We start from the raw sequence: 24,615 nt of genomic DNA, 5'->3' as shown, positions 1-24,615 counted from the left end.
CGCTGTCCGCATCGCTATCTTCATCAGTAAGTGATCACGGTTTTGTCCACATGCGGATCCGGCACTCTGCAGCTTCGTTTTAACTTGACGCGATGCGCGCGCAATGTCACAAAACTCAAACATGGCTGAAGCTGCTGAAGATGAAGAGCTAGCTTTCAGCCGCGGTCGCTGTGCTAGCATAAAACTCGTTTGCTACATCGCGATGAACTAATGATCAGTTGCCGGCAGCTTTAGCTGCGAAAGAACTACAGTCGGCCTTGTTCTGCCATTGGAAACAAATATGTTTAAATATGGTCAATTTTGCTACCCGATATGCTGACGCCGTAGCTCTGATGAGCATGTATAAACCAAAAGCATGGCAGAAGCGCTATTACAAATGTTTCCGAGGGTTGGCTTACCTCGCAATATCTTGAGTGACTATGACAGCTAACATTTACGTCAGAGCTGATGGCAAAATAGAGCCGCCTGCTGCCAATGAGCTTCACCACAGCATCATTTATGCGAATTACTTTCGGTTTCTGGGCGCAGAGTTGGACAGTGACGTTACTGTGTAAGAAGCTTGGACACGTGGGCCGACAAAGCTGCGACACACCCAGTGCTACATTGTCTGCTCTCGCACGCATGTGCAAGCAAACCATCCGGACGCCTTCAACACTCGCTAAATTTCTCCAACAGTGAATACGAGCGTGTGCGATATTCCGATATACGCGGAAGTGTTTACAATGTACCGGGCTACCGACGATTATATTGACTATGGGTGTCGGCAGGGGGTTGTGAAACGAGCACGGCGAGTGGAATGTCTGTTATTGTAACTGATGTGCGCAACGCAGACCTCGCCGATTCCGCTGCTTGTCTGTGTGTGTTCTGCCTGGCGGCCGGCGAAGTGGGATGCGGCCTACGCTGAGGTTGAGCGTCGCCGTGTTCTTATATGCGCGCCTACGTCATCCGCACCTGCCAGGGGCGTAGCCAGGGGGGGGGGGTCAACCCCCCCCCCGACTAGGCTTTTGTCGCTTTCAATTTTGCTTGCGTATATATATGCGCACACATACAAACGACACACGAACATACATGAAGTATGGTTGAACCCCCTCCCCCCCCCCCCGAAAAAAATTTCTGGCTACGCCCCTGGCACCTGCGATGAAGCCGATTGCTGTGGACGACACAGTGAGCCCATCGCTCCAGGTTTCAGAAAATGCTAACACGCCAGTTTCTGTGAACAAAGCGTCTTTTTTCGAGGTCGTGCACGTGCGCGTGCACAGACTGTACGCTGAGAGCGGCGAGCGTGAGGTGATTGCTGTGGTTGTGGCACCTAATGAAGGTGGTAGCCCGGTTCAAGACAACGTTTATAGGCCTGTTTGCTAGCCGGGTCATGTCGTCGACAGACTGTCTGTCTATAGAGCAGGTGAAATGTCAGAACCTGAAGTCACCTTTTGCGTTGGGGAGGTATAGGCCGTCGAGGCTGGTAGCCCTAGAAGACGTACCAATTTCAGTGGTTGGCGCTTATCGTATCCGCAGACTACCAGGGCGTCTGTGGCCCTTTGTTACTTTTATGTCGTTTGCTTGCCCAAGGGGAACCAAGCAACGCTGGCCGACTGCCGACGATTGGCTGATCACTGGGAAATAGTCGGAAGCCGACTTCACTGGCCACCAGGCATCCGAAAAGGGTCGGCCGGAGGTGCGCTGCCAGCTACGTCGGCATCAGATCGGCTGCACGATTCGCACCACCGTTGGTGGCCGAGTGAACGCCGAGCGCGCCAAACGCTTGTCGAGGCGACAAGTCGGCAACACGTCGTGCCGGCCTTGGTTGCCGGCAGAGGATTTGAACAGCGTGTATTATTTTAGGGCAGCATAAAATACACTGCAGGAAGTGTAAACAACTCCTACAGCGTGATTTTTTAAACATTACAAAAATCACCTGTGACACACAGGTCCTTGAGCTGATTACACCAAGTGGTAGAGATTATTTGTGCGAACAATCCAAATACATTACTGACTAAACAAAAATAATAGCGAGCCATTACATTCGTGCATGGTTTCTCCAGGCATGCGTATCTACTTTTAAAGATTTTTTCGAGACCATCATTCGCCAAGTGTGCGACAGTATTTATATAAATGGGCGTTAAACTAGGCTTTTGTCGCTGTTCGGTGCTTAAAACGGATTCTTACAAAAATAAACGTGAATGAAGCAACAGTGAACTTCTACCTCAAATTTGATGGCACAAATATTAAATCGTAAGATTTCATTCCAATTATTGCAAACTCAGTGGCTACAGTTAGTCAGTTTCAGTAGGTAAGGCAGTGTAATTTGAAGGTCATAAATTAACTTTATTTAGATAGGCGATTATTTATTTTGCTTTTTCATGCAAGTTATGTCACCCGCTTGCATTAAACCGAGCTCACATAATACATTTATGTCATTTCTGAACTAAAACGGCCATTAAAAACCATTCTGTATAATCTAAAAGAAGCATTGTCTGTACACAGACAACATGAAGCATGAAAATTTTTGCGTGCTGCCCGAGCAGCGCTGCACACCCAAACAGTCTGTGGATGGAGAGACGCCAGGGGCGTAGCCAGAAATTTTTTTCGGGGGGGGGGGGGGGGGGTTCAACCATACTTTATGTATGTTCGGGCGTGCGTTTGTATGTGTGCGTGCCTATATACGCAAGCAAAACTGAAAAATTTCGGGGGGGTTTGGACCCCCCCAACCCCCCCCCCCCCTTGGCTACGCCCCTGAGAGACGCAGTGTTTTGTTCTAACAGGCTAGTCCTTTATTATGTAATTTGCGCAATGTAATGAATAAAAGTTCTTATCTTTCGCTGACGGATAAGTCAGGCAAGCGGAAATACCATATATGCTCTGTGAAAAAAACTCATCAAAAGGCGTGGCCGCAATGTAAGATTTTAGTACCAATACACGAACAAGAAATATTCTTTCAAGATTGTTAGAACGAACACATAGCAATGGCAACCCACTGAAGACTCGTGCTGTGAAAAATAAAACGCATGAGGTGGAAAAGTAAGGCTAACTAAAAGGAACCGCGCTGCTCTACAGTAGGGAGCGTGGAGTGAAAAGCACATTTTAAAAAAAGAAGCAAAAAAACATGCGCTACTGCGGCCCGCGCCCCGGAAGTTCCCGGTGGAGAGAGGGAAACTTCTTTTTTTCTTTTTTTCCGCTGTTCTCCGGTTTTCTTTCTCAGCGTGGAGCCGCCTCCTCTTTCGAAGAAGCCGCACATCTGCAGGCCCGCCGTCAGTGCCCAGCAGTGCTTTTTGCCGCCAAGATAAGAAAATGGGACACATGTCGGAAACAGCACCACTAAAGACTTGCGTTTGTCAAAATTAACGCGTGTACGTCCAGGTAGCAACAAATTTTCAGTTAAGTTAAAGCGAATTTATCTTTTTTTTTTTTATTGTGCAATGCAGTTACACTTTAACCTCCCACAGATAATAAGCTCTGGCTGAAACCAGGGAACTATACAGTTACGACGGGTATATTCCCCGATATGCGTATTTGAAAAGTTTCTGTTATCCCATCACTTTGTCAGAGGTCGAATTGTATATGTTTGTGACATTCATCCTTTTAGCACAGCATTTCAAATAAAAATGAACCCTTGTTTTTAATAAAAGACAAAGCAGGTACACCGTAACCTACATTATAAAGAAGTTAAAATACTGCACAATTAGGATATCACTGCCTCAAGATACGAAATAATGCCAGTCAGAAATCGCATTGTGGTCATTTTATACGTCTTGAAAATACTAAACAAAAAGATAAGCGAGCGAATATGATGCATGGAAATGCATGAGAAACATTCAGCGTATTTGTCTGATCTTCTTACTCATACCTATAAAAGAATCGCATATAATGGAGCATTTGCGGCGGGTAACGCGCAACGCGCACTGCTGTTCTGTTGGATCAATGTTAATAAAATGTTTACTAGTTCCGTTATTTCACAGAATAATAATTATCCATAGGAGCAACACGTGCTTAAAACTGGACGCTGTAGCTTTATATTTCTATGATTCTATGGACGCTGTAGCTTTATATTTCAAGACGCATTAGACAAATGCATAGCTAGTGCCTCGCGGTAATCTGCCGTCGCCGGTGCCTCGCATGCAAAACGAAAAAAAGTAATAAAATTACATTGCTAATAGTAGACGCTTCACGTGCCATTGACGATGTGTGTGGCTGACTGTCTGCGCAACGTGAGCGTACAGTACGTTTCTACACATATGAGAGCTTAATTATCAAGTCCCTTGCTGACGCACCACATGGGACCAGGTGCACTGCTCGACAACGTTAGATTGATTTATATATTTGTCCAGCCTTACACCGGCTGCATAGAGTGACGAGGATTTGTCAGCAGAGCTCATCAATCTAACGCCGTTGCTATCGAAAGCAGAGCAAAATAACGCGACGTGGTGAAAAGTATTCGTCTCTGATCGAGTGACAAGTTGAACACTGGTCAATTTTACTTTGAAATTCAACATTTAGGTTTCGAGCTAACAAGCGCGAGCGCGAGCACGTTCGGGCAGTATGTTGAGGAATAAGTCATGTAGTGCAGCTACAAACGCGATGACGTCCTTTGGTCAAACAAGGAAAACAGCAATGACCGTCAACCACAGACGTAAGGGAAACTTCCGGCTAAGGAATAACATCGAGTTTTGCTCTGAACTGACTGAAGTTAAGCTATTATTCGGATGCTGACTAGACATGCGATGGCCATAATGATGAGCGCATGCACTGACTCAATATGGAAGTTGGAATTCTTCGGCGTTGTGAAGAATTATTCCATCGGAAACATATCGTAAATATTTTTATAACCTTGAGAAATCGCAAGATTTGAACACTCTGGAGATCAATGTATTTGCCACCAGGAAGTACATAACGGATAAGAAAGTGCAATCACGCGAATTTATGTTTAATGTGGTTTTACAATGGTCCATTTTGCCGCGGTATAGAATTGACTGAAATAGTTCGCAAATGGCACGTTGACTGTAACCGACCATATACATTACACCATCTATTAGTAATAAACTTTATTGAAAATGAATTAATTCAACCTTTCTCCCATCGGAAAGGTTTTTGGCTGCTTTATAGCGACACCAAAAAAAATATTAATTTCGTCACACGAATTGTGCGAAATAGAGATCTCGCGGACTGTACAACTTTGGTGGAAAATTTCAGATGCGTGTTTCAGGGCTGCGAAAGCTCTAACTGATTATGAAAAGCTGAATTGCGAAGTGATCTTAAAATCTGGCGTTCTTGTAGCCTATTACACGTCCATTTTTCTAAGAATGATGTCGCATTTGCAGTTCTGCTCCAATCAATAACACCAGCACTAAAGTTATGTTTGCTGCGCCTCAGTTTTCCCGAATCCAGCCGAATATTTCTGATGTGCACATTAAGTATGTGAATAAGAAAAGGTACAATTACGGAGTTGGTTAGGATGCGGAATTTAAATGTCGAAGTTTTTCACCTGTTTCGCAAGAAACTTCAGAACCTTTAGCGATCGGGCCGCCGAGAATCCTCCGCCGCATTATCATGAGCACCTTTCAAGCCTTATGATGACCTGTTATGATGAAGCACTTATATGCTCAATGTACAGTGGTACGACATGACTGCTTTTCAAGTGTACTGAGCGTTTACGGTTTCTGCTCGAAGCTCAAGAAAATGTCCGCCTTTGCATGCATTAGACGCAAAGCATTTGGTTGAACAACATCAATAAATGGGAATAAATGCGAATACCGAACAGAAATTTAATTTTGATCGTGATACTATGGCGCGCTAGGCTCTATTTAAATATCGACGATGTTGAACTGTCCACCGAAAATTGTGATCCCCGCCTTTTCTATGAGCTTAGGTGGAACAGCTCGGTACTTCTGGAACGCTAGCACTGCTCACGCTTTAGCACGGTCGTGAATTTAAATATATGACTGATCTGATCGAGCCGCATGACAGCGGGAGGACATCAGATATAATTGTTACATATAGAAGTGTGCGAATATTAAACATTTGGAATATAGAATCGAATATCGTCATACTTGATTAGGTCTTCGGATGCGTTAATACGAATATTTAAAAATACCATCTATGTCCAAATAAACACAAAATTAGCGTAAAGTGCGATAATTTCTACGGTCATAAGCTATACGTCGCTTGCAGAGCCAGAATTCGATAGTCCGCACATTCTGAAGAGTTTTAAAATTTGTACCTGATGCTCAGTTGATGGTTTTCGTGTTAATTTGTTTTAATGTTAGGGTGCCAACGCTATTTTGTGTTAACAATGAAAACGGTTCAATTCAAATTCGATTCGCTTCTTGGACGCATTAGCGCTGCCCTTGAATGTTATTTCGCGCGCCTTTTTTTTTTTCTCACCAGACAGAGCTGATATAAGCAACACGTGCGTTCCCCCGAAAAAAAAAAAAATGTGGTGAGATGGGATCTTACGGTTTTTGCTTTGGAGAGAGAGCACGCGCGAAAGCACACACAACATGCATCACATCCCTCATCCAGAAAGGATGACAAGTCCTGAAAGGACGAACGGAATGTGCGGGGGGGGGGGGGGGGGGGGCGGGGCGTGCAAGCGGAGCGCCGGACCCCGGACCTCTCACGTTTTTTTTTCTTTTTTTTTTGTCACAACGCCGGGGAGGGAAGCAAGCTTCGTGGCGTGCGTGAGTTCCCTTCCCGCCAAAATCGTAGCTCTTTCGAGCGAGGACGTGCTGAAACACTGCACAGAGACGGGCAAGCACTCAGAAGCATTTCGTTTGCCTTGATCCTGGAGGCGCGCGGCCGTCTTCCGCTGCCGAGGATTTGACGCGAACTCGTAAGTGACATTCTATTTCTTCGGTGTATCGCATGGTGAGTTTTGTCTGGCGACAAAATCAAATTTTATTTGCACAATCGATGCTTCAATCTGGTCGTCTCTTCCAGCTGGCAGATCAGAAATGTTCAGGCGAACGGCGGTTATATTTGTCCGTGGACCCAATTAAGACTTCGTTGACGGGCAAATATGTAAGATTTTCTTGTTTTTTTATTTGTGGCATCTTATTGCAAGACCGTGACCTATTTTGCCGTTTTCTCTAGGGAACGCTGCAACAAGGACTGGTGTGGATAGCGTGCTGCGCTGGTCTCGCCAACTGAAAAGAATTCTGGTAAGACGCATGCTTGGTTACAAAAGTCTCACGCAATCGCTTTTCACATTGAATTTGGTCGCAGGTGTGCTGTAAATGCCGACTGCACAATATGTGACTGGCCCGCGGCCGCTTTGAAGGTAATATTGTGTTCTCATTATTCTATTTATTGTACCATTTGTTTTGCAGTGACATACGAGCCAACAATGAAAACCTCGATCCACCCTGTCTCCACATATTATCTAGTTTGTGCGCTGTGGAGCTTGAAGCACTTCTCAGAATTTCAGCACACTCGCATTTATTGTAAGTGCAGTGCTTTTCTATTTGTGCAACAACAAAATTATTTTGTTTAGTTGTGTGAATAGAGTTTCTAGACGCGACATGACTGTGCAACTGGTCAAGTAAATAGTCTACCTTTCTCACAGTATTATTCATTGTTCTTTCTTTCAGTCTTTCCCGACAGAAGAACAATGCAAGTCTCACATCTCGATGAGGGTGTCGATTTACCGTCTCATATCTCGACGGTAAAACGTCGCATCTGCGTACGTGTTCAGGGCCAAGAGCACGAGAACTGGCCGAAAGAAGGGAGCCGATCCAACAAGAATGCCGTCCGTCTTATATATATGTCAGCGTTATCATGCAGCGATCACATGAACTGTACGGTTGCTTTGCACAAGGGCTGATGCAAACGCTCCGTGAGAACAATGTTGCATGTAAAATTATAGTGCACCTATACAATTGCAAAATAAACATCTAAAGAGAGAAAACTTATATTCACGCGTCTTTCTTTTATTGTGTGTTACGTATTAACACGTTAATTAGTGCAGACCGTTAGAGGCGTTTAATTCCGTCTTACATGTGCACTCTGCCCGTAATTAATTCAGATAGAGTTAAACGCCTCTATAAACTGCCCGTTCGCATTAAATACGACACGCACCAACACACCAGAAAAACAACTGATGCGTTTTGTTAGAACACGCACAAAAAATAAGAGAAAAAAAAAGCAGAGCAATACTAGCGAGAAACGTCCGCAACCGACCCACGGCCGTCGGTAAATTGACGCTTATATGTGATGTCGGGCCTTGGTCAACCCGCGAGCGGCATGCACTCGGCATCGTCGGCCACGGTGGACGGGCCTACATCGGGTGCCGACGCAGGCCCACATGAGGCCAATGTCAATCCCCAAGACCGGCCCTACATTGGTTGCCAAGGTTGGGCCAACGACAGTGCAGTTGGCCAGCGACGTCAGGCCGACATTTTACCAAGGATAAAATGTTGCTTGGGTAGCTGTGTCCTCTTATACGAGATACTTTTCTGACGTATATCGCGGTTGTGGTGGTTCGCATTTTACCACGGGCCATTTGAATTCTATTGAGGGGTGTACGATAGTGACGTACATGCTTCGTCGTGGCTGGGACGACAATATGGCCTACCGAGGACGTTGAAAATTCAAGCCACGTACGTGCGTACAGTCCCACGAGGTTGCCGTGTTCGTCACGCTCGATGTACCACAAGGTGCCAATGAATGTTTACATTAACGAGGCCATCGCTTACGTCGATGTTGGCCGTGATCATTCACGGCTTCCCGATGCTCAGGAGAATTGAGGCCGGCAGGCCACCCATGTCGCTTGCGCTCATCTTGGCCACCTTGGGCATCCCTGTGTAAGTGCTCGTTCTTATAGCCAGTTATGTTAATATCACATGCGGGATGACATAGTAACACGTTGTCCGCAACGTCGAGCCGCATTGCTGTATAGCTAGCCGTATGCCGCGTCAGGGCACTTTGCAGCGGCTTCTTCGCGCATCACAAAGAGGCTCTCAATCAATCTGACGTTATCCTCGGTCAGCATGAGACCCAGTTCCCTATGAAATGAAGAGACCACTGCGTCATTCTGGCGGACCACATGGACGAGTGGATGGCAGTCGAGCGTCTTCCAGGGGAGTTCTGCCTTCAGCTCCACCTGCCTTGCTTTTCAATGTGTATGTTCGCGGTTACTGTGTTGGCAATTGGGACTGTGAATCACCTGTATCATACATACCCGCATAACATGAACTGTGGTATGCGGGTATGTGCCACACGTGACTGAGGCAGAGGCGTAGGCAGGGGGGGGGGTTGAAACCCTCCCCCGAAATTTTTCGATTTTGCATGTGTATATATACACGCACACATAGAAACGCACGCACGAACATAAAAATAGTATGGTTGAACCCCCCCCTCCCCCCCCCCCCCCCAAAAATTTCTGGCTACGCCACTGGACTGAGGGAAAGGGTTTCATGACGTACGTGACAGGCGTTTTGCGTTATTGATGTCATGGCCAATGAAGAGAAGGCTAGAGAGCCGAGCTACGCGTGTGCTGCCGCTGAAGAATATAGTCCCACAATCGCGTCCGTGTTTTCTGTGTGAAATAAAAAACAACAACATTACTTTATTTTCTACGGGACGCTTTTTGAAAAGAGGGTCAGCACGCACCAGGAAGATATTTATATTTGTTTTCATTTCGCGCTTTTGGGCGCGTGAAAACGTCGCACCATTTACGTGCACCTCACAGCCTAAATGGCGTTTTCGTCTTGTGCATGGTCTTGTGAGAGATCATCACCCTCCAGGTTTTCCGACGACTCGCCGAAGGAGCTTGCGACGAATTTCACTAACAAATGGCTGTCTAAGTTTGTGACGGCCGCTCGAATAATGAAACGGCCGTCACACGAGATACGGAAGGCTCACAAAGCAAAACTAAGTTCGAAAAGCGCGCCGAACCGGACTCATTTCATATCACACTAATGTGTCGTGGCCCATGCATGGGCCACGCCACATTAGTGTGATATGAAATGAGCGGTGACCCACTGCACTGCTCCACCGGGCAAGCCAAGACAGCATCGAACCTACAGCTGCTACCAGTGCCACCGCTGCCACCCCGAACGACGGAATGCGAAGCGAGTGGCTGCATCGGCTGCATCGACAAGGGTGCGTTTCTCCATGACAGTTTCTGTTTCGGTTTCTCCGTGTTCCGCATATTTTTCCGATTACCGTAGTGAGCGCACGTGGGTGAGCACGTGCGCGCTCCACTGATAACGAGCCTCTCGAACTCCACGTACTACTGTACTGCGTCTAGGAGGTGCTTTAGGAATACGACAAAACGAGTAGCTATTTTACGCCCTGCCACTACCGACATCGGATCCGGCGGCAGACGAGGGAGAAAGGAATTGAAGCAAAAAATTAGCCTCCGACGCCAGAAGTAGAGTACACTCACCTTGCACTGCCTCAGAGAGATGACCGCTGGCTGACGACGCTCATATCGTGGCGGCTGCGAGGTAAACCCGTTCGCTCGCGCCCGCTCGCCGCCCGATTCTCCGACTGGGAGTGGTCGCCCCGACGGATCGCATCGGCGTGCCGCTGTGCTGGTCTCGACGACGCCGAGCCCGCCGAACGGCGGTGCGTACCCGCCATCGGCTGCAGCGGTGAAAATGGACGGCTTCAGGACGATGGGCGACGTAGTCGAAGTGGACGCGGTGTCCGAGTCCCTCCGCTTCACGGGATGGGACAAGTTTTGTCTTGTCTACTCCTTGACGGCTACTATCTTGGACGTCTTCACCGACGCCTGGGTCGCGTACAATTACTGGCAGGAGGGCAAGTGGGTCTACTACTTCCTGACGCTCGCGTTCATTTTCATCCCCTCGTGGATCGTCACTGGGATCAGCCTCAGGTGGTGCCTCATCCAGAAGCGCCACACCGTGTACGACCAGTACAGGCAGCGGACGAAGTTGACCGCCGTATTCCACGTCTTCCAGCTAGCCATCGTGTACAGGTATGTATCACAGAGGCATGGTATGTAACGTACAGTACGTGACTAATATTCGACGCGTTTATACGGATCGTTGCAATGCGCTATCACTACGCAGGACGCACGTGCGTGCATCCCTCGAGCGCCATTTTCTCGATGTTTTTTTTTTATTACCACGCGCTATTTGCATCCCTCACTACTCTAATCTACTCATTGTTTAGGGTCGAATGTCTCATCAGTGTGACACTTGTCCACCCATCCGTCCATCCATGGATGCATACCTGGTGTACGGGTATGGGCCACAGGTGATTGACAGCTTATATCTACCCAGGAACAGCGAGAACAGACATTGGTAAATTAAATGAGAGAGCGTTAAAAAAAAACCGACATCGGCAGCGTTGACCCGACGAATGGAAAGAATAAGAATTAGGATCCCAGCAGGAATCGAACCCAAGCATTCCGCGTGGCAATCAGATATTCTACCACAGAGCCACGTCAGGTCTATAAACTGGTTTTGAAAAACAGCCTATGCAGGCTTAATGTCGGTGCAATCTCAATTGTGTTTGTGGTGCTGGCTATCTAACTTAATTTTACAAGAAAGCAATAAACACTACATATATGCACTCCTACGATACAGGTGTCATATCAGATTAACGTCTGTGGTTCTTGGCTCCGCTTTTATGGCAGTCTAATAAAAATTACATTTGTATTCCTATGATTCAGCAACGTATATTGAAGCATTGCTCGACCCCGGTGGAATACAGTAACGAAAGTTACATGTGATATTCACATGATTGCACCATAAAGTGCATTTAGTTTCGATAATACTGACGTATGTACTCTAACGTGAGGGCTGACGCTATGTCGGCACCATAAGTTACCCTTTAGACGCCAGTGTTGTTGACGTGCTTGGTAAGCCAACGATGTGCACATAGCTACTACACTTACAAAAACACGTCGATCCACCTTGTAACACTTGGCTCAAAACCATAAAGTACAGCATAGAAGTACTCGCTGACTGCTTCGCTGAAACCGGCAGAATCTGCCAAATATTTTATGCTGCCACTTGAGTTTTGAGCCATGAGCAAACCAAATAATTCTTTGTTATAGCCAATATTGTGGCGGCGCAGGTGTTATTGGTTTCATTGTACAAACAATATGTCATTGAAATGAAGTGTGGTCAAATGAAGTTTGTATTTAACTTCACTATAGCCGATAATTCGCTATATCAGTGTTCTCTATAACGCGTTTCAATTGCACGTGTAAACTGCTGATGCATGCAGTTCAGTGAATGTGGCTTTTTGCATGCTGTTGGGTTTTTTGCGTAGCGAACAGACGGGGACCAAACGTGCAAAGTAGTCTGATAAACATTTCGCGTATAAAATCGCCTGATTTCCTCACCACATGGCAGGTACCTGAGCGCGTGGATCTTTGGCGACAAGAGCCAGGACAAGTCACGCAAGATCACGGATCGCCGCGTCTACTACCAGCTGAGGCTTTGGGAGGACAACAACGCATCTGTACTGCGACTGGTCGAGTCCTTCGTCGAGTCGGTGCCACAGGTGTTGCTGCAGGCCTACGTGCTCATCACCACACCAGATCGGGCACGCTCACTGGGTAGGTGTTGTTTTCTTCTACCATGGCAAACCGCAACTGTAGACACGGTCTATTTCATGTGTGTTTCTTTGCTTGTTTTACGCCAAAGCTGTCTTAGTTTGCCCTGTGCCGTTGTCGTATTAGTAGTAGTGGTGGTGGTGGTAGTAGTAATTGTTGTAGTAGTAGCAGTAGTATAGTAGTAATAGTAGTAGGTCTCGCAGAAATTTTCGTAAATCAATTCAGTGAAAATAAAACAATCTTCTTCTTATTCTTTAGTAGTAGTAGTAGTAGTAGTAGTAGTAGTAGTAGTAGTAGTAGTGGTGGTAGTAGTAGCAGTAGTAGTAGTAGTAGTAGTAGTAGTAGTAGTAGTAGTAGTAGTAGTAGTAGTAGTAGTAGTAGTAGTAGTAGTAGTAGTAGTAGTAGTAGTAGTAGTAGCAGCAGCCTAGTAGTAGTAGTCACGCTTTCGACATGACCAGAAGGAGGAATTAATTAAAAAAAGAATAGAATAAATTGTGATGATGATGACAATGACAACTTTCAGTGTAAAATCCAGGGAAAGCAGTTCTAACTTTGATTAATTACGACACCACAAATTTGCGACACCATGTGATCTCGCTAGCCAATGACATACACTTGCGTGCTTGCAGCTTCGCTGTTTGACGCTTCTCACGGCCTGGAACTGCATAAATTTTTCCATAAGCATATGCATATAGAAAGGAAATCAAGAAAAAAGTTACATAAAAGAGTCTCCATTCTTGTTTATTGTGACATGGGGTGGCATGTGACAAAATGTGACAAAAAGAATTCTGACTATAAGAGATGTTGCACAGAAGTGCACCGTGAGAAAAAATGTGCAATGGAAATGCCATTGCTTGTAACATCACTAACCAACTACGTGAAATTAGAAACGGGACACACTTGTGAGCATAGTATTTTTATAGGAAGACTAAAGAGAAGTTTGTTTAAAGGGAAAGGGAGGTTTGTACGTAGTCATACAGGTGGGTGGTCAGCCAGAATGGTGGGTGGCAATACCACTGCCACCCACCGTGGTGAGAATCCTGTAATAATGAGATGAAGGGAGGTGAAAGTGGAGGACAGAACAGCTTGCCACCAGCAGGAACTAAGACGACAACTTCCGCATGATGCATGTAGTACACTACTTCTTGTGACGTGACAGCAGCAGTTCCCCCGTCCACTTTCTTGGGAGTCTTAGCCAGAGCCATTTGTAGTTATGATGGAAAATGTCGCACCTTTTTCTTCCCGTTGGCATGACGTAGTACGTGAGCATCTTTCGTGAAGGCAACTGGTCAAAAAAACTTGCAGGGTTTCTTATGCATTCACTTAAGACAACTCGAAGGCGAAAGCCATCTTCTTCTCAGTCAATGTACTGATCCTGCCCCGCCACCCTCCGAAAGCTTTGCGCACCTAGTGTGGTCCAGGATCGGAGGCACCTCACCTGGTTTTGCACTACCTCCGTGATTTGCCCACTTTGACCAAGCTACGATGTCATGTGATGACGGCATCATGTGATGTCATGACGACGTCACACAGTTTGGCTATCTGTGACATCATGATGACGTCATCACGTGATGGTGAGTTTTTGCATCACTCGTCCCCGACTCCGTGCGACGCCAACGCTGTAGACGCGGGACGCCGATCATCATCATCATCAGCCTGTCTACGCCCACTGCAGGGCAAAAGCCTCTCCCATGTTCTGCCAATCAACCCGGTCCTGTGCTTTCTGCTGCCACGTTATACCTACAAACTTCTTAATCTCATCTACCCACCTAATTTTGCTGTCTCCCCCTCACGCGTTTGCCATCTCTTGGAATCCAGCCAGTTACCCTTAATGACCACCGGTTATCCTGCCGATGTGCTAGGTGCCCGGCCCATATCCATTTCTCCTTCTTGATTTCAACTATGGTATCCTTAACCCCCGTTTGTTCCCTGACCCACTCTGCTCTCTTCCTGTCTCTTAAGGTTACACCTATCATTTTCCTTTCCATCACTCGCTGCGTCGTCGTCAATTTAAGTTGAACCCTCTTTGTTAAGTGTCCAGGTTTCTGCTCCGTAGGTAAGTACCGGTAAGATGCAGCTGTTATATACCTTCCTCTTGAGGGATAGTGGTAGACTACCATTCATGATTTGATGATTTGATAATGCTTGCCGAATGAGCCCCATCTCATCCTTATTCTTCTAGCCCTAGATTGAGAAGAATTAGGGATAAGAGTTAATGGAGATTATCTTGGTAACCTGCGATTCGCTGATGACATTGCATTGATGAGTAACGCGGGAGACAAATTACAGCTCATGATTACTGAACTGGATACAGAAAGTAGAAGAGTGGGTCTGAAAATTAATATGCATATAACTAAAGTAATGTGGAACAACCTTGGCAGAGAACAGCGCTATGCGATAGGTGGCGAGACACTGGAAGTTGTAAAGGAGTACGTCTACTTAGGACAGGTAGTAACCACGGAGCCGAACCATGAGAGGGACACTGATGCCGACGGTCAAATTTCGCATTCGATGAGGCATTTCACATTTGATGAGATTCTTGCCTTAATAAACTCTTTTGTGCTACATGAACGTAGCATACTTGCTGGAGTTGAGACCCTTGCTATGAAATGAATGTGAAGGAGGGATTTAGCAGCCCATTTATTAATTTTATTTATTTATTTATTTATTTATTTATTTATTTATTTATTTATTTATTTATTTATTTATTTATATAAACATACTGCCACTTCCAAGAAGGGATTATTGTAGGGAGGGCAAAAATATGCAATCCAGAAATACAAAACAGATATTGAATTACACAGGCAGACTAATTTTCCTGAAATAGCGTAAAAGTATGAAACACTAGACAGTCAAGAGTTCACCGTTGAAAGACCAAGATACAAAAAATGCAAGGGGTGCAATAATGTGGAATAGGTTACACAGCTCTACAGCAGAGCTGTTATGGTCGAGGTTTGCTGTGTGTCGTAGATAGAGAATTATCGTCACCACGAACTGACACGCGCTCTCTTCATCCTTTTCTTCACCTTCGTTCTCTCCTTCCTCTTTTGCTTTGCTGTGAGAACATGTGCCAATTGTACAGCGTGGGAGGCTATAACTCTGATAGGCGAGGGAACGAGTACAGAGGGAGAGAAAGAAAGAGAGAGATGAAAAAAAAGAAATTTCTGGCGAAAAAAATTTTGTGCTGAGGCGAGATTCAAACCCGTGTACCCACCATTCAAAGGTGAGCGAGCCTCGTAACTACTGGCCTATCTAGGCACGCTGGTAGAGCTCAGCATAGCCTCATATAGTATATTATAGCAAGGGTGTGGGAAAGGGAATTGAGGGTGAGATGGAGAGATGTGACAGTGATTAGCAGGGAAAGGAGGAGGGAAGAGCGTATAGCATAGCATGGAAGAAAGAGAAAGAAAGGGAAGACAGAAAGAGAAAGAGAGAAAAATAGTTAGAGAAGGAGAGAAAACAAAGAGGAAGCGAGCAATAGAGAGAGAGAGATTGAAAGAAAAGGAAGAAAAAGAAAGAAAGAAAGAGCAAGAAAGGGAAAGAAATAGACAGAGAGAAAGAAAGAAATATAAATAGAGACCAAAAGATTGACCGGCGATTACAATACTGCCTAATGGGAATTCTGAGCGCAGCTTCGTGTTGGAGCAACGCCAACTCTGTTTGAAGTTTTGGCTAGGCGCAATGTAACATGTGGCAATGTAACAGGTGGCAATGTAACATTCTTTACATATTGCCTCGGAAATTACCAGCACTCGAGTTCTGAGCGCACCACTCTGTGCATCGCAGGCGTCATGAACCGAGCGAAACGTTGACAGCTCCATTATGACAAGCGAAGCCAGCCACAGTGCACGTTCCAGCCCTGCATGTGCACGAGCTCCAACCGAGGGGCCAGTGCACATGACAGAGGAGGAAAGCGAGGTTCAGTGGCTCGTGATATCGACAGACTTGACATTCGCTCTCTTTCATCGTCGTTCGCTGTATTGGTTATGCCGCCTACACTGCTCAACGCTGGAACAGGCGCCTAAGAGCTGCGCTCTAAAAAGGAAAGGAGAGCAAACATAGCCATGTATAGTATGGTATCGCAAGAGGTGTGAAAGAGAGAGGCTTAAAGCCTAGCCAAGCCAGAACAAGCCAGGTGCCCACCGGTTCTGCTTTGCGCAGCCTTGTGCGACTTAGTGCAAGCTGCGCTAATTTTTTAATTTACATACGTTATACAATTTCTACAAAAGAAGAAATTGATTTAAAAGAAACCAAGAACATCAAATAATAAGGGTTAGTGGTACTTGCAACGCAATGAAATAAGGCATATGAGTCGTATTTGCGAAATGGGTAAGTGAGTTTCATCGGATTGCAAAAAAGTATTCTATTGTTGGTCTAAGGACAACTTGCAACTACTACAGTTGTCCCAATCTGTAGTTGCGAGCTCAACGAATAAACATTTAAAGGAGTACTGACACGATTTTCAGACATCTCAAAAGGGGCATTTTTTGTTTGCTTGGTATGCAGTGTTAGCGCTCTCCACACAGTGGAATCAGACAACATGTATAAAGTATTTTACTTTGATCATAGAGTTTTCGTCGCTTCGCATCTGCAAGCCAGCCCCATCGCAATGGACATTATCCTGACGAGTCAACACAGTTTCACTGAGTTTGCGTGCTCTGTGTCCTGCATGCAGCCTAAATCGCTGAAATCGCTGCCGAGGTCGCTGGATGACATTTCGCTAATCGTTGTTTATGTCCACCATGAGCAGGTGATAGATTTGCCGCTAGTATGTCGCGAGTTGCTGTCTCCCCGTGATGTCACACTGCGGTGATACGTAGTGAGAAGCCGCCCCCTTGGTATCGAAGCCGAAAGGGTTTATTTAAGGTAGCGGTATTAAAAATAGATTGGTTGCATTCCCAGGCACCAGAGTACTCTTTTTAGGGTTCTGGACACCAGTGCTTTTATTTAGCACAACAATCCGAAAAAAGTTAGAGTTTGTGTCAGTACTCCTTTAAAACAGTGGGTATTAATACGGTAGCTTTGAGGTGGTTGGGGACGTTTATAACGTGTCTGCCTTGTTTCAGATTTGGACAGGTAGCGGGAGCTACCTATGAATAACATCTCATGCATTAGTTCGTAAATTACTTCCAGATGAGCTAGTATGGCAGGATCTTGTAGGGTGAGGTTCCTTTAATTATATATACACAGCCATATGAAAGCAGCAGATAACGAAGCCTTGGCGTCATTATCTGTTTTGTTTGAGTGGGTCTAACAGAAACGAGCCCACCGATCAGTGAGTGTGCACTGCTAACCGCTTTCTGTGCCTCACAGTGCTCGTGCAGGTGGCGTCGATGGGAATTGGTGTCGGGTCGGCGGCCTGGTCGCTGGTGGCCTACGTGCGGACTCTGCGTCACTCACTCAAGGACTCGCCCAATGTCTCATGGCCTGGCACGGTGGTCTTGTACTGCTGGCGCCTGATGGTGCTCATGCCCCGGCTGACCGCTCTCGCCCTGTTCTCGTCGGTGTTCCGCTGGTGGACACTGCTTGTCTGTGGCATTCGCTGGCTGCTCATGTATGCCTGGCTCATCAAGTTTGTGTGCATCAGGCAGTACCAGAGCAGGTGAGCAGCTGGGATTGATACAGCTGCAGGCACCGGGACCTTGTAGTGATGTCAGATATTCTATAGTTGGTTACAACCTAAGAATAACTACAAGCTCCACCCCTAGTACAGCGGCAAATAGGTCAGTAGAAGGGCAGGTGAGTAGTTGGGATTGGCACAGCTTACAGGCACCACAGCCTTGTAGTGACGCAAGATATTCTATAGTCGGTTACAACCTAAGAATAAACACAAGCTCCACCCGCGGTACAGTGGCACATAGGCCAGTACAAGGGCAGGTGAGTAGCCACGATTGGCACAGTTTGCAGGCCCCGCGGCCCCTAAGATATTCTATAGTCTGTTACAGCCTAAGAATAAATATAAGCTCCACCCCCAGTACAGCGGCACATAGGCCAGTACATGGGCAGGTGAGTAGCCATGATTGGCACAGCTTGCAGGCCCCGCGGCCTTGTAGTGAACTAAGATATTCTATAGTGCGTTACAACCTAAGAATAAATATAAGCTCCACCCCCAGTACAGCGGCACATAGGCCAGTACAAGGGCAGGTGAGTAGCCATGATTGGCACAGCTTGCAGGCCCCGCGGCCTTGTAGTGAACTAAGATATTCTATAGTCTGTTACAACCTAAGAATAAATACAAGCTCCACCCCCAGTACAATGGCGCACAGGCCAGTGCAAGGGCAGGTGAGTAGCCAGGATTCGCACAGCTTGCAGGCACTGCGGCCATGTAGTGACGTAAGATATTCCATGGTCTTGTGCAACATAAGAACAAGTACAAGCTTCACCCCCAGCACGGCAACGCGCCTGTCATTCATCTGTGGAAAGAATCGTGCTTGTTGGTTCCTGTTCAAACCATAAGTACTTTTTCACTGCTAATGTAGATTAAAGTCCCTAGATTTTTCCCTCTTCTTTCTTAAGTACCGACAACCATTGAAGCGCTGCCGACGAATCTCATTGGCTAACGCTCGTTTTCGGTAGCCATGTTCTTCCTAATGCTTTTCAAGCACCTGGTGAAACGCGTCCCCCTCTCACTAATGACGGGGTGGTTGGCGGGAGAAGAAAGGCGCGTCACGTTAGCATATTGTTCGCTGAAAGATGCGTGGCTAATGTACTTAGATGTACGTGGCTTTGTAAATCTTCCAAGTTAGGAAGAAAATGTTGGCAGACGCCGGCTGCACGTGAGAGAGGGCCGGGAAAGGAGGCAGTTGTCGGTACTTAGGTAAAAGGAAAAACTCTAGGGACATTAATGTAGATACTACGCATGTAACGAAATAGAAGTTTGTTGTCCCTTGTTTAAACGTTACATTTGGCACACCAGTGAGTTGTAATATGTGTTGAAATTTGCCGAGAAGTTCAAGTTTTCCACCGAAAACTAGCGAAATGAACGTGTGTTTCTATGGGAAAGTGAGCTATTAGAAATAAGCGAACAACATTGGGGTTCTGCTCTCTATGATGCCAATGTCGTTTTAAAAGCTGCACATACTGGAGAGAAAGCCAAACAATGCCCAATCATAAGAGATGCCAGCGCACTCCCCTTCATCTCATGTGACTCGCTGTGGTGGTGTTGTGGTTATGGTGCTTGACTGCTGACTCGCAGGTCGCGGGATCGAATCCCGGCCATGGCGGCTGCATTTCAGTGGAGGTGAAATGCTGGAGGCCCGTGTGCTTATTAGATTTAGGTGCACATTAAAAGAACCCGAAGTGGTAGAAATTTCCGGAGCCCTCCACTACGGTGTCTCTCATAATCATATTGTGGTTTTGGGGCGTTAAACCCCAGCAATCATTATATATCGAACAGTCATAACAGTATGCTGTATAACAGTATGCATTTACATATAACAGTTATAGCAGTATGCAAACAGTTATAACAGTATCTTATATTCATCTCATGTGGAAAGTAGGTGCTGTGGAGCCTTGCCACATTCATGTCGCATGCAATGAGAACATATAGGACATTATCATGGTTCTTGTTTCATTCTCTTATTTTCATTCTGTTATTACCGGTTCATTGGGCTCGTTGGTGCCGTTCTCATGGTTTCAAGGGCAAAAGTGATTTAATGAAACAATTGGATGTAAAAGATGCTCTCCTTTTTTGTGCAGTTCTCTCGTCAGACTACTCCTCACATTTTACACCCGTCAATCTCAGTCATGAAGGATAATCGTGAATGTTCTTTTGAAGTGAAAGCCATGAACGTAAATATTTCTTATGTGGGTTATGTCACGGGAGCTGTTGGTTCAGTAGAGCGTAAGTTAATGCTAACCAATGTGAAAAATAAGAGAAAGCGAGGTCACCTGGGCACAAGATGATATTGTGGTGTTCCTAGAATCACAGGGAAATGTGTCGGGGAGCTTAAGGAACTTGGAAGATCTCACTGGCATTCATATAATACTTGTAACATCACCAGGAGTTGATAGCGACTTGATAATAGGGCTTAACAGCAGCAACAGTACTACAGGCTGTTGGCATGCAAATTGATAAACTAAAACACCAGTGTTTCCTTTCTCGCCAGTTATGCACTGTGAATTTAATGACAGTAATCAAGATAGCATTACTTGTAATGTATGGCAACGATTTTTCTTTCTCTTACTTTTACAGCGAAGCCGTCTTAACCTACCCTGTGCTGTCGTCATCATAGTAGCAGTAGTAGTAGCAGTAGTAGTAGTAGTAGTAGTAGTAGTAGTAGTAGTAGTAGTAGTAGTAGTAGCTGCGCAAGTCGCGTGAGCAGAGGGGGTTCTGAATAAAGAAATAAATAAAGCTAAGTGATGATGATGCTCAAAATGTGTACGCGAGTATATTTCAAATCTAGCGGTGGATTTACGGCACCACGTGACCTCGCTAGCCAATCACCTACACTCGCGCGCTTACAGCTTCACAGTATATTCACATTATTCTGATGGTATTCACGACGTGGAACTAACTGAAATCTTTAAAAATGTTCTCTTCAGGTGTGACAAACTCGGCTTCAAGGCGGTGCTGGCGTTCATATACATTACCTGCTTCATCGACCTGGCACCCGGAAACCGCCGGTTCCGTTACGCCTTCTTCTACGCCTTCACCTTCGTCGAGAACACTCTTCTGCTCGGACTGTGGTACCACTACAAGCAGGGCAGCCCCTGGTACGAGACATCCGCACTCCTGGGAAGCTTGTGCAGCTTCTGCATGGGCATAGTCTCTCTGGTAAGGTTTCTCAATTTTGCGGTTGTCTTAATTTCACCGCTCTATGTCGGTGCCGAGGGTGGCCCCGAAGCTTCACAGTGGGCTGTTGGTTAAAGGGGTACTGACGCCAATTTTCGAAGTCAAGTTTACTCCGTCATACAAATCTGTATATAGCAAGTGTGAAGCTCAGTAAATGGTGATAAATATATTATTATGACATTAAAGGCAATTTTCGCATGGCATACCCACTGACATCAACACTAGCGTGAAGCTGGGCTACATTGTCAATTCTGGTGACTTCACTCTCCAGCATGGCTAGTTGCGATAACGTCCGGTACCAAAACATACGAAATGGCGGCCTGTGCGTCACCACCGGAGCCACGAAGCAGAGTGGCCGTGGAAAAGTCGTGATATTTTGCGCGAGTAGGTGACAAGACGCTCATGCCTTGTTGTGACATTTAGGGTACAGTAGGAACTAGAGCTGTGCGAATAGCAAAATTTTGGGTGCGAAGCAAATTCGAATATTAAAGTTTCAGTGCAAATTGAATGGAATATTTTTTGAATATTTCTCGAATATTTTTTGAATACTTCAAAGTGAAATTAGAGAAAAAAGTTGCAGAGGATCCCTAAGCATATTCTTGTGAGATGGGAACGTGATAGCATTTCTTTTGGCTAGGTCGGTGAATACGCTGGAGGAGTGCTGCTAAGTGGTGTTCCCTAGTTGTCCTATAAAGGATGAGGCGATGCAAAGGCCAGATTGCGTTTATTTACATGATTTGGCACATCCAAAGTGGTGTCGACAGCACTTAACACGTGAAAGGAAAAGACGCTATTTCCTCAACCTCTCCTCCTCCTTCAACTTCTGTGGAGGCCCAACTGATATGGTAAACAAGGGTGCGCTCTCTTCGAGTCGGGGAGTTCCTCATCTGCTGCGCGGGTTTCCCTCTTCTACTCCGCGGCTCTGAGTGGTTTATGTGGTGCCAGCACCAGTTCCGGTGGGACATGTGTTTTCCGCACACAGCTTTTGCAGACGCCAGACGAGTGTGCGCTTTCGCAAATCTGGCCAAATAGCACTTTCTCATTAAGATGTAGTGCAAAACATGACCAAAAAGAAAACAGTGCCTTTTGCATGGTTGCCTGCAGACCTGGTGGCAGCGCGCTGTACTGGCGAGACTGTGCTGCTGTCGCGTATTCTAGCTGTCGCTGGTGACGTAACATACAGTATTGCCACGAGCCTGGATAACTTGATATTACTTCGTTTTTCGGGTGATACTTATGAATTTCATACTGCTGGCTGATGTCGCGGTGCCAAGATATTATTCAGAAAGGTTGTTTAGCAAAACAAGTCTATTGAGTGCAAAACCAAAACTATGTTCATGACATTAGCAGTGGCAGTTGCAGTGACATCGCCATCACAAAATGGTGATGGAATGCATTTTGAAGTTAGTCGGCACAGGCTCATTTTGTGCTTCATTACGGTCTGTCTGCTTCAGATTTGTTCCCAGCGAAGTGGAAATCGTGACATGCCCCTTTCATTATGAACGCTCATTTCAAAGGAGAGTTGTTTCGCACGCTAAGGACAGCTACGTCGCGTCTATTCTGCATGCCCGAAACCTGTGTTCTTGAATGGTGCAAACAAAGGAAGGGAACCTTCAGCTGCATATGTCGACCAGGAAACGTTTGTACAGGCCGAAAAATTATGAAATATCCAGATCTCGATGACAAGCTTGCAGGCATTCTCAAGAAGCTCAGTGTAGACAGAGCTTGTCAAGGTAACTGTCCTTGAAACGGCACACGATTGAGGTGTATCCAGAAGTGACCTTAAAGCGAGCAAAACTGGATCACTGAAGGAAAGGAATTGCCAGCAGAATAAGTTTTACTTTTTATGAGGGTGCATTGCGCACACCTCTTTCTTTTCTTCTGACCATCAACATAGCGACATGCCATAGTTTTAAAAGATCTTGTAACAATACATGCAGACGCAATTGGGTTTGCGCACATCATTTACAAGCGCTGTGATTTGATTTAAAGCGAATGAAACCGTTATCTTCATTTCCGAGAAGTTTGGGTACTTCGAATTGTAAAATTCCGGTGCATATCTAAAGGAATAGCGAACACCATAAGAAAAATATTCGAAAGTTTGAATATTCGCACACCCCTTGTAGGAACCGCAACTAGCTGTTATAAACATATTGTAATAATTTTTCAGTGTGCACTCACCCTTACCAGTACATTTTCTAGGCTCTTGAAGGCTTGGCCTTTCATTCGACACAAAAAAAAAAGACAACTGAAAATTTTCGTGTCGTTTTCTCTTTAACGCATTTCGGCGACATTCGTTTGTGATAAGCAATGGAACACCAGACGCAATCCTAAGAAGAGTCCTAACAGGTTCAATTCTCGGCATCCCTTCATCGCAGGTCGTTTACTACCTTCTGCTGCACCCGAATGCCTCCAGCGTTGTGCAGCCCGAAATGCAAGAACTAAACATGCACAGCAGCTGCATCTCCGACGTGTTAGAGGACTCGCCGGTGGACACGCCAAACGCGGAACACAATTCGCCGCCCCGCAACTGCCTCGCCGACACCGTTCCCAATGGTGACTCATCAGAGACGTTGTCCTTTGAGAGGGGCGACTCGCCGTGTTCCATTCCAGGATTCAAGGTGACCGCCGTCTGACACACGGCACAGCCCCCCCCCCCCCCCCCCCCCAAAGAGGGAGGAACAGCTCTGCAATCCCTCCGTAACCGCCGCACGATTTGCACGCAAGTTAGCCAGTCATGTGGGAAAGAACTTTGTAGGCGTGCTCTGAAATCTTGAGTGCGCAAAATCTGGTGTTGACCGCACAACAAAAAGTTGTTCTGACTCACCCGTCAAGGTAAAGATACAGGTCAAGGTCTTGTGGAACAAGTGAGAAATTACGAAAGCACAAAGCTGCCCCCAGCAGGATGATGTAGTGACATTTGCCGATGAGATTATTGGCTGCGCTTTGGAAGAAGGCTGGCGCGGTTGGAGATTATGATTGCTTGCGAATGAATAGGTTGTGCGTATAACTCAAATCTAGATAGACATTGAGCTGAGGAAAGAGAGATTCCAGTTAGCTAACGTAAAGGGGGAGTACGACATCCGCAGTGCCTTTGTCATCGTGACGTGATTTTCTAGTTAGTGTACATGCCGCGCTGCTACCTTTTAAGTGTGGTTCAACCTGAAAGCCAGCGTTGTGCGTTATTTCAGCCAGTGAAAGCAGTGCAGCAAAGAAAAAATGCGTTAAGTTGGCTTAGCAGTTACAAAGAATTTTGGAAACTGTGCTCAACTACGAAGTTGTAGGGTTGTCCACT

At 46.0% G+C, this 24,615-nt stretch overlaps 1 protein-coding gene and 1 long non-coding RNA gene across 3 annotated transcripts in view; both read left to right on the top strand.

Moving 5' to 3' along the window:
* LOC119371763 (XK-related protein 4) overlaps window positions 1-23,971 on the top strand; it is a 49,053-nt gene extending 25,082 nt beyond the window's left edge. The window contains exon 5 of the mRNA XM_049419620.1: window positions 23,699-23,971. Coding sequence (XP_049275577.1) covers window positions 23,699-23,956 — 258 coding nt within the window. The 3' untranslated portion in view covers window positions 23,957-23,971. The remainder of the gene's footprint in view (window positions 1-23,698) is intronic.
* Window positions 6,729-7,740, top strand: LOC119371765 (uncharacterized). 2 transcript variants are annotated; one of them, XR_007417698.1, is made up of 5 exons: window positions 6,729-6,826; window positions 6,934-7,014; window positions 7,087-7,154; window positions 7,219-7,273; window positions 7,584-7,740. It is a non-coding gene; the product is annotated as an uncharacterized LOC119371765 (long non-coding RNA). The 2 variants fall into 2 exon arrangements; XR_005179289.2 differs by having other exon boundaries at window positions 7,219-7,436.
* Window positions 23,972-24,615: the final 644 nt, after the last annotated feature.

This window comes from Rhipicephalus sanguineus, chromosome 10, assembly GCF_013339695.2.
Source record: "Rhipicephalus sanguineus isolate Rsan-2018 chromosome 10, BIME_Rsan_1.4, whole genome shotgun sequence".
Taxonomy (NCBI): domain Eukaryota; kingdom Metazoa; phylum Arthropoda; class Arachnida; order Ixodida; family Ixodidae; genus Rhipicephalus; species Rhipicephalus sanguineus.
The sequence above is the reverse complement of the archived record's forward strand: the minus strand, read 5'-3'. Positions and strand labels throughout refer to the sequence as shown.